The sequence below is a fragment of the Penaeus vannamei genome, chromosome 12 (assembly GCF_042767895.1).
Source record: "Penaeus vannamei isolate JL-2024 chromosome 12, ASM4276789v1, whole genome shotgun sequence".
NCBI classification, from domain to species: Eukaryota; Metazoa; Arthropoda; class Malacostraca; order Decapoda; family Penaeidae; genus Penaeus; species Penaeus vannamei.
Genome location: NC_091560.1, coordinates 39,564,943 through 39,574,942, shown reverse-complemented (window position 1 = coordinate 39,574,942; position 10,000 = coordinate 39,564,943). Strand labels below are relative to the sequence as shown.

At 46.0% G+C, this 10,000-nt stretch overlaps 1 protein-coding gene across 1 annotated transcript in view; it reads right to left on the bottom strand.

Moving 5' to 3' along the window:
• LOC113821417 (uncharacterized) overlaps nt 1–10,000 on the bottom strand; it is a 14,025-nt gene that overhangs the window by 295 nt on the left and 3,730 nt on the right. The window contains exons 5-15 of the mRNA XM_070127731.1: nt 8,772–8,930; nt 7,183–7,360; nt 6,515–6,600; nt 5,576–5,746; nt 3,767–3,955; nt 3,292–3,499; nt 2,837–2,998; nt 2,338–2,490; nt 1,564–1,731; nt 582–799; nt 1–179 (exon numbers count right to left, since the gene is read on the bottom strand). The exon at nt 1–179 is cut by the window's left edge and continues 295 nt beyond it. Of these exons, the coding sequence (XP_069983832.1) occupies nt 1–179; nt 582–799; nt 1,564–1,731; nt 2,338–2,490; nt 2,837–2,998; nt 3,292–3,499; nt 3,767–3,955; nt 5,576–5,746; nt 6,515–6,600; nt 7,183–7,360; nt 8,772–8,930 (1,871 nt within the window). The remainder of the gene's footprint in view (nt 180–581; nt 800–1,563; nt 1,732–2,337; nt 2,491–2,836; nt 2,999–3,291; nt 3,500–3,766; nt 3,956–5,575; nt 5,747–6,514; nt 6,601–7,182; nt 7,361–8,771; nt 8,931–10,000) is intronic.

The following is a 10,000-nucleotide window of genomic DNA, read 5'->3' as shown; positions in this document are numbered from 1 at the left end:
TAGTCGACGTGCAGGTCGATGACGGTGTGGAAGAGGATGATGAGGAAGATGAGGACGATGCAGAAGAGGAGCCAGATGTCGACCATCTTGAAGTAGGACGTCTTGGGCAGCGAGGCGGACACCTGCGTGAAGAGCGTGGCCAGCACCAGCAGCGACGTCAGCGCCGTCATCACGCGCACCTGCGGGCGGCGGAAGGGCCTTAGAATGGAAGGTTCCTTTCACATGCCTGGAAGGAGCCCTTGGTTGCTGTCTCGAGCAATTAAGGAACAACAAAAATGTTTCTGCAAGAGCTGGTAGTAAAGAAATATGTGTATATCGAAAGATTGTACAAACAGAGCGCTTGATTACTAATTGCAATTTGTTGCAATGAAATGTTTATTCAGCTATTCAGTTACTCTACAGCAAAGGCTGAAGATGAGGAAGAAGAAAAGGCTCTCATCACACTGGTTCTGTAAGGCAGTGATTAATGAAATATAAAATTGAAACAAGTTGGCAAATCACACTGGACCAGATTGTAAGTCACAACAAAATAACGTCGTTGTATCCTCATCATTTTTTTCTTGTCCAGAACATCCGCCCACCTCGAAGATGGAGGGGCGGAAGAAGAGCGTGACGTAGCTGATGACGAGCAGCGTCAGCGACGGGATGTAGATGTTGAGCATCGCGTACCCGTAGCGGCGGATCAGCTCGACGCGCACGCGCGCCACGGCGAACTGCGTCGCGTTGTCCGCCCGCAGGTCGATGCGCCCGACGCCGTACTCCACCAGCAGCGTCGGCCCCAGGTACTCCACGGACGAGTCTAGGGGGAGGAAGGGAGAGGAAAATGGAAGGGAGAGACGGAAAGAGGGGGAGAGAAGAGGTAGAGGGAATGGGGAAGGAGGAGTAGAGAGAATGGGACGGAGGAGTAGAGAGAAAAGGAAAGACGAGGTAGAGGGAAGGGGGAGAGTAGAAGGGGAGAAGAGAGGTACAGGGAAGGGAAGGGAGAGACAGAGAGAGAGGAGAGGTAGAGGGAATAGGAAAGAAGAGGTAGAGCGAGGTGGAAAGTAGAAGGGGAGGAGAAAGGTAGAGGGAAGGGAAAGGAGGAGCAGAGAGAATGGGAAAGAAGAGGAGTAGAGCGACGGGGAAGGAAGGCAGAGAGAGAGAGAAGAGAAATTAGAAAGGGAGGGGAGAGGTAAAGTGAAGGGACAGAGGAGAGAATGGGAAAGATGAAGTAGAATGAGGGGGATGGGAGACATAAAAAGAGGAAGAAAAGGAAGGGAATAGAGAAGGTTAAGGATGCCAGAGGTAAAGAGAAAGGGAAGGGCGAAGTAAAAAAGAATGTCTAAACATATATATAGGGACTGGAATTCATTAAAAAATATTGATAAAATTAAGAATTGAGAAATCAAGATCCGGAAGAAACGAAAATACGGCACACAGAAGAGGAAGACGCTTAAGCTACGAAGATTTACAAAGAGGAAATGATCGTCTATAAAGAAGAGAAAAAAAGATTCAAAGAATATTCAAGACTTTCAGAATCCAACCTTTAAAACCTCAGATTCTTACAGCATGATCTCCACTGACCACGAGAATTGAAGATGAGATACTCCGAAGAAGCTGAGAGGATCTGAAGCTTCATGTAACAGAACTGGATGTCGAAGGGATAGAGAACCAGGTCGAAGTTGCAGGTGTAGACAGTGCTATACTTCCTCGTACTGGAGATGGGGTTGGTGTCCCCTCGGTAGACCTCCACTGCGGAGGGATTGGAGAATTAATTTAATGATAGTTTTGCCTTGGGTTCTAAACTTACTGCTTTCGAGAATCAATTTAATAATAGTTTTGATTTGGATTCTAAACTTACTGCTTTCGAGAATGAATTTAATAATAGTTTTGATTTGGATTCTAAACTTACTGCTTTCGAGAATTAATTTAATAATAGTTTTGATTTGGATTCTAAACTTACTGCTTTCGAGAATTAATTTAATAATAGTTTTGATTTGGATTCTAAACTTACTGCTCTCAAGAATGAATTTGATAATAGCTTTGCCTTGGATTCTAAACACTGCTCTCGAGAAGGAATTTGATAATAGTTTGGAGTCTATGCTTACTATTCTTACTCCATATCATTGCTAAGACTATTTGATACGAAAGCCATCGCCATGCAGATCCACTGCGAAGAGAATTAATTCAATAATAGTTTTGCTTCGGATTCTATGCTTACTGCTCTTACTATATCATTGCTACTACTATTTGATACGAAAGCCACCACCATCACGATTTTACGCCTCCTTGCTTAGAGGTTTTACGCCTCCTTGCTTATAAGAAGTACGTGCTAGCATCGACGCCATCGTCAGCCACCTTCGTAAGGGTTGGAGAGGTCGGGCGCGTAGGTCTGGTCGAGCTTGACGACGGTCGTGACGGCGTCCGCGTCGACCGCCGTGTTCTGGATGTCGTCCGTGTTGATGAAGCCGAGGTGCGGACGCCACAGCCCCGCCACCTGATCCAGCGACACTGCGGGCGGGGAAGGAGGGGAGGAGAAGGAGAAGGAAGCGGAGGAAGAAGGAGGAAGAGAAGATGAAGAAGGAGGAGGAGGAGAGGGAGAAGAGGCGGGAGAGAAAGAGGAGGAAAAGGAAAAGCAAGGGGATGAGGGAGAAGAGAAGGAGAAGAAGGAGGAGGAAAGGGTGAAGGAAGGAGAGGAAGGAAGAGGAGAGTCTCAGTCAAAAGCTGCTCTACTGTTGACTGCTTGTTAAACACATTCTAATGACAAAGAAAGGCACGTACTTATAAAAAACAAATGGTTATTGATCTAATTAAGTTACGAGTCCTCAACGCGAAGGCCTCCGACCGCGCGCCTCACCCGTGTTGAGTCGCGTCAAGTTCTTGAGGTTGTTGAAAGTGAGTCTGTTGTCGAACCACGTCATCCGCAGGTTGTAGCTGACGGAGAGCAGCATGGTGGTGGTGTCGATGTTGAGGGTGTCCATCGTCACGTCGAGGGCGATCGGGAGGGAGGAGTCGGAGGCTGGGGGAGAGGGGGGAGCTACTCATGAGGGGCGGCAGGAGTCAGGGATAAGGAATGGTTATCCTTAAAGGTACCATTTCTTCGTTTTTTTCCCTTTTTACTTGTTATGAATTGTATTCTACCGACATTTCATCGTTTCTGGTTCCTTCTTTCTCTCGAGGAACCAAACTCTTTCGTTACTCCCTTGAAGCACTTGGCCTAATCTTATTTACCATGATCTTGACACTATTGCAGTTGTATATTTGTTTACTTTATAAACACCTGTGGAAAAATGGACAATTTGCGATGCTCACCTGGCCTTGGCGGGAGCTTCGACCTGTAGTCTTCTGGAAAATTGATGATGTCACAGTAGCGCTCATCCGTCTTGTCGTCGCAGTCGAACTTGAGGTCGCAGCGCTTGGCGAAGTCGACGCAGGAGCCGTCGGAGCAAGTGAACTGGGAGGTGTTGCAGGCGGACAGAGTGAGCACCCGGGGGCCCGACTCCTGGTGGCACACTGCGCTCTGGAGGAGGAACGCGGGTTCTGGGTCAGCCTCAATCCTGCTCTCTTTCTCTCTTTCTCTGTATTCTCTCTCTCTGTTCTGTGATCTCTGCTTCTCTGCTCTCTCTCTCTCTCTCCCTCTCTCTCTCTCTCGCTCTCTCTCTCTCTATCTATCTATCTCTCTATCTCGTTCTCGCATTTTCTCTCTGTAGGCTTGATAGTTAACTCGGTTGTTTCAAATGGTAAACAAAACGTGAAAAAGTTAATAACATGGATCAAAGGACCTCACCTGCAGGTTCCAGGTGAGTCTCCCGACGGGGTAGTTGAGGTCGATGCTCTCCTGGCTGAGCGTCGCCATGGTGGTGTTGGTGATGATGTTGGACCACGCCCACACGCCCCCCGCGCCCTGCTGCACCGCGTACTCGCCGTAGCCTCGGAAGGACAGCGGCGAAGGGACCAGGTCCAGGTAGTACATGCGCTGGGAAGGAAGGGAAGGTTTCTGTGGCGAGTCCTTGGGTGCGTGTCGCGGCATCTTTTCCTTCCTTCTGCTTCATCTTGGTCCCTCTCTATTTCTCTGTCTGTGTCTGTCTGTCTGTCAGTCTGTCTGTCTGTCTCTCTCTGTCTCTTTCTCTCTCTCTCTTCCTTCCTCCCTCTCTCTCTCTCTCTCTCTCTCTCTCGCTCTCTCTCTCTCTCTCTCTCTCTCTCTCTCTCTCTCTCTCTCTCTCTCTCTATATATATATACATATATATATATATATATATATATATATATATATATATATATATATATATATCTTCCATATTCATTACCTTTGCCTTCTCATCCTCTTAACAAATCCTCCACTTTCATTCTAACTACAATATTTCCTCTCACGTACTAAGCTCCAACCCACCTCTGTTCACAACCTCACAACCTCTTCCTCTACAACAGGGGCTCTTGACCGGGGGTATCCATGTCCCTTGGGGATATTTAAATCAGATGCTGGGGGTATGGGCCTCGATCTCTGAATCCGTTTTTATTTTTTATTATTATTATTATTTTTTTTGATGAAATGACTTATTGGGTAGAATAGATTATTAACTAGCACTATTATTGTAAAAGCCACTTGGGGGGCAAGCTAGCCTTTGTGGGTGCCGGTTCCAAGTCCGGATAAATAGAGGGGGTTGGTGTCAGGAAGGGCATCCGAGTGTAAAAACCCATTCTAAAATCAATATGGAATGAGCCGCAATAGGAAAATCAGTCTATAACGACGACCCCATGTAGAAATGGGAGAAAGCGGAGAAGAAGACTTATTCCAGACTTAAGCGCTACCCTAGACCTTACTGAGTGAAATAAGCAGAAAAAACTATTGGTCTTTCTGAAACTAGTAAGACTGGGGATTTATGATCGCTTCGACAGTCATGTTGAGGTGGAATGAGATCGTACTGGACAGTTTACTGGGGATGTAGAACCCTCATAAGGCTAAGGAAAAAAAATGTTGTAGGACCTCTCAGACCTCCCCTCTTCCCCTTCCTCAACCTCTGAGATCTTCGGATTTCCCTTCCTATCTATTTCATTTCTTTCTTTTTCTCGTCTCCTCCTCCTCATAAACCCCCCAGACATTTTCCTTATCCATCTTCCCCTCATCCTCTTCCCAACCTCCCTTCCTATCTTTCCCTCGTAGGGCTCCCAGTTCCCCCTCCCTCACCTCCTCTCTCTCCCTCATCTCCTCCTCCTCCTACTCCCTAACCCTCACGTCCTCCCCCTCCCTCACCTTCTCTCTCTTCCTCATCTCCTCCTCCTCCTCCCAGATCTTCCTGCCTCCTCCTCCAAGACCTTCCTTCCTCCCTCTTCCTCACTTCCACTCCTTCCTCCCTCTCCCTCACCTCCTCCTCCTCCCTCACCTCCTCTCTCTCTCTCATCTCCTCCTCCTCCTCCCAGATCTTCCTTCCTCCCTCTCCCTCACCTCCTCCCTCTCCCTCTCCTTCCTCCCTCTCCCTCCTTTCCTCCCTCTCCCTCCCTTCCTCCCTCTCCCTCACCTCCTCCTCCTCCTCTTCCCTCTCCCTCCCTCACCTCCTCCTCCTCCTCCCTCTCCCGCCCTTCCTCCCCCTCCCTCACCTCCTCCTCCTCGCAGATGCCCCTCAGCGTCCACGTTCTCCCGGCGACGGTGAAGCAGGCGGCGCAGCTGTGCTTCTTGCAGTCGGTGTCCTCCAGGCCCTCGGCGTCCATGAGCAGGCAATTCTGGTAGATGTTGCCGTCGGGGTTGTTCTTGCGGAAGTAGATGTCGCTCTGGGGGGAGGAGGGGGCTGTTAAGGTACCCTTTTTTTGCTGTTTTCACTCCTTGTTTGGTCAGATTTTGGTATGGAAAAGAAAGGTTCATGTCTGTCTCTTTTTTTGTTTGTTTATTGTTTATTTTTGTTTTGTTTGCAGAGGTGAGTAGGGTAGGGGATGTATATACGTATGTATGCATTTGGCTTTATGGATTATTCCGTGCTACTGTAGGTTTATTCTCGTCCGTTTGCACCCATAATCTAGCATCATAAAAAGCTGGAAAGATAGATATCCATGTGCGATATCTGTTTTCATGAGCATGATGTACACACAATAGTTTTGTGTAGAGAAAAATTATGTCTGTTTCATTCCCTGTGATTCTATGCTAGCAATGGAGGAATATGGCCTTTTATCGAGTTTTAATGGCCTCATTTGCAATTTTAGATCCATACTCTAGAAAATATCATAAAAAACAAACAAACAGACATGATATATTGCAATTTTCAGCTCAAAACACGATTCCCTTATTCATTAAAAGCTGAATTCCATGTGGCAAGATATACGTGTACACAAATCCTCACCCACAAGACCCCACAACCCAAAGCAGATTGACCCGTGTAGCCTCGTTGAATAAATATCTTTAAACAGCAAAAAGACACAAAAAAGAGGATGCGAATCACAGAGTACGTGCAGTATTTGGTGCAATGAGGCCCATGAACCGGATTGTTGACAAATGGACACAAGAAGGAGGCATAAGACATGAGGCGTGTTCGAGCATAGGCCTACCCAAGGAATGACGGTTTGAGTGAAGGGGTCGAGCCACTTGCCCTCTTCTTTGGCGTCCGAAACTCCGGCCCATTGCCTGATACACCCTGTAGGATTTATGGATTAGACGTTAATAAGCATCATTAGCCAAAAACTTCAATATCATCATCATCGTCATTGTTGGTTCCATTAATTACACTATATTTATGAGCGTCGCCATCATCAGCGTCGCCATCATCAGCGTCGCCATCATCATCATTATAATCATAATAACCACATCAGACATAGGCCTATCAATATTAATGATATTATTATTACTGTGATTACCATGGAATTCTGATCCAATCATGAGACAAGTATCTTTTTTTTAAATAATCAATATGTTTTCATTTATCAAATCTTACGTATCAGTTATTAACATAGCTAATTTTATCGTTCCTCTTGATATATGGAAATGACCCCCATCCCCCCCAACCCAACATTACCCCCCCCCCCCTTTACACAAAACAAAAAAACACATCCTGACCTCCCCTTCCCTACCCCACCCCCTAAAAAAAAGATGAATGAATAATAATAATGATAATAATAATAATAATAATAACAATGATAATGATAATAAATAAATAAAAGATAAAAAAATAAAAAATAAAAACGCACCACCCTGAACTCCCCCCACCCTCTAAACTCACCCTGGTCCCCCTCGAAGACCTTCTTCACCTTCCTGAGCTCGGCCAGCGTCTTGGGCGTGGGCACGGCGCCCCCCAGACCCCGGCACATGTACACGGCCTTCGGGTAGCGCAGGAACGGCACCTTCACCGTCACCAGACCTCGGGAGACGGACCGGCAGAGGCTCTCCAGGGGCACGCGCTGGAGGTACGGGCGGGGGAGTGAGGTCGGGTGAGGTGTGGGCGTCGGAGAAGATGTTGGATGAGGTGTGGGCGTGGAGAGTGAGGTCTGGATGAAGTGTGGGCGTCGGAGAAGATGTTGGATGAGGTGTGGGCGTGGAGAGTGAGGTCGCGTGAAGTGTGGGCGTCGGAGAAGATGTTGGATGAGGTACAGGCGGGGGAGTGAGGTCTGGATGAGGTGCGGGCGTCGGAGAAGATGTTGGATGAGATGTGGGCGTGGAGAGTGAGGTCTGGATGAAGTGTGGGCGTCGGAGAAGATGTTGGATGAGATGTGGGCGTGGAGAGTGAGGTCTGGATGAGGTGCGGGCGTCGGAGAAGATGTTGGATGAGATGTGGGCGGGGGAGTGAGGTCTGGATGAAGGGTGGGCGTCGGAGAAGATGTTGGATGAGGTGTGGGCGTGGAGAGTGAGGGCGGGATGAGGTGCGGGCGTCGGAGAAGATGTTGGATGAGATGTGGGCGGGGGAGTGAGGTCTGGATGAAGTGCGGGCGTCGGAGAAGATGTTGAATGAGATGTGGGTGTGAAGAGTGAGGTCTGGATGAAGTGTGGGCGTCGGAGAAGATGTTGGATGAGGTGTGGGCGTGGAGAGTGAGGTCTGGATGAGGTGCGGGCGTCGGAGAAGATGTTGGATGAGATGTGGGCGGGGGAGTGAGGTCTGGATGAAGTGTGGGCGTCGGAGAAGATGTTGGATGAGATGTGGGCGTGGAGAGTGAGGTCTGGATGAAGTGTGGGCGTCGGAGAAGATGTTGGATGAGATGTGGGCGTGGAGAGTGAGGTCTGGATGAAGTGCGGGGGTCGGAGAAGATGTTGGATGAGGTGTGGGCGGGGGAGTGAGGTCTGGATGAGGTGCGGGGGTCGGAGAAGATGTTGGATGAGATGTGGGCGTGGAGAGTGAGGTCTGGATGAGGTGCGGGCGTCGGAGAAGATGTTGGATGAGGTGTGGGCGGGGGAGTGAGGTCTGGATGAGGTGCGGGCGTCGGAGAAGATGTTGGATGAGATGTGGGCGTGGAGAGTGAGGTCTGGATGAGGTGCGGGCGTCGGAGAAGATGTTGGATGAGATGTGGGCGTGGAGAGTGAGGTCTGGATGAAGTGTGGGCGTCGGAGAAGATGTTGGATGAGGTGTTCCAGAATCAAGTATATGTCAAACTAATAATGATGAGCAACAGAAAAAGAAAGAAAGAGAGAGAGAGAAAGAAAGAAAGAAAGAAAGAAAGAAAGAAAGAAAGAGAGAAAGAAAGAAAGAAAGAAAGAAGAGAAGAGAGAGACAGACAGACAGACAGAGAGAGGCAGACACAGAAATAGATACACAGACAGACAAGCAAACAAACGAACACCAAAACAAACAAACAGCCCAATTCCTCGAGCCCTCCTCACCTCCTCCTTGATTTCATACAACTGCCACTTCCCCGACCAGGCAATAAGGTCTCCCTCAAGGTTGCTCTCGCAGTTGGCGATACTGAGGATCTGCTCCTCGGGCAAGATGCTATTCCACATGTTAATCTGACTCAACTTGCCGCTAAGTGAGTACTTCATCTGGGTGAGTAAAGTTTTCCTGTATAAGTAATGATATTAGAATTATAAGTTTATCTGGTTTATGCGGTGTGATTATAAGTAGGAAGGAAACCATATGTAATCATCAGGATACTTAGAGTCTGAGTTAAGTAATTTCATTGTTTGAAACCACATGTTAATCTGACTTAATTTGTTGGTTTGGGGCGAGTAAAGGTTAAATAATAAATACAATGTTTAGAGATGATTTAATAAAAAGTGGTGATATAAAAAGTAATATAATGAAAAGTGACGAGATGATAAAACATCAATAATGATAATTTAAAGTGATAATTCAATGAGAAGTTGAAGTGATATTGTAATATCTAAGCTGAAAATAAAGTGATAACATTATTTTAGATTATAAGTTCATCTGTTATACGAGCTAAGACAATAAGTAACAAGTAAACTAGATGTAATCTTTAGAATAGTTAGTCTGAATCATATTATTGTTTGATGACGATTCAAGGTGTAAGGATAAAGTTATAACGTACATATATTTCTATATCTGTCTATCTATTTATCTATCTATCTGTCTGTCTGTCTGTCTGTTTGCCTATATATACATAAACAAAGGCTGAGTAACGGAAACAAAAAATGGAAATACCACAAAGTATTAAAAAATGGACAACTAGCTCTGACACATGCTCAGAATATTGTTGAATTTAAAATATTCTATAGAGAATGATATTTCGGTTGCAAAGACAAAGAAAAGGGAAATTTCAACACAACCCTTACCCTTAAATAAAAATGATAATGCTTCACTAACAATATCACACCAAGATATATATACTGTTTTAACACATAAAACATGAAAATACAAAAAAGAAATTATTCGATAAGAAAACAATATGAAATTCATATGGTTTATTGACAACGCCAGCAACAATAATCATGATGGTGATGATAATGATATTAATGAATAACGATAATGATAGCAATAATGAAGAAAGTAAAATTAGTAATAATAATAATGATGATAATGGTAATAACAATAATGATAATAAAGAATAATGATACTGATAATATTAATAATAATAATAACAATAATAATA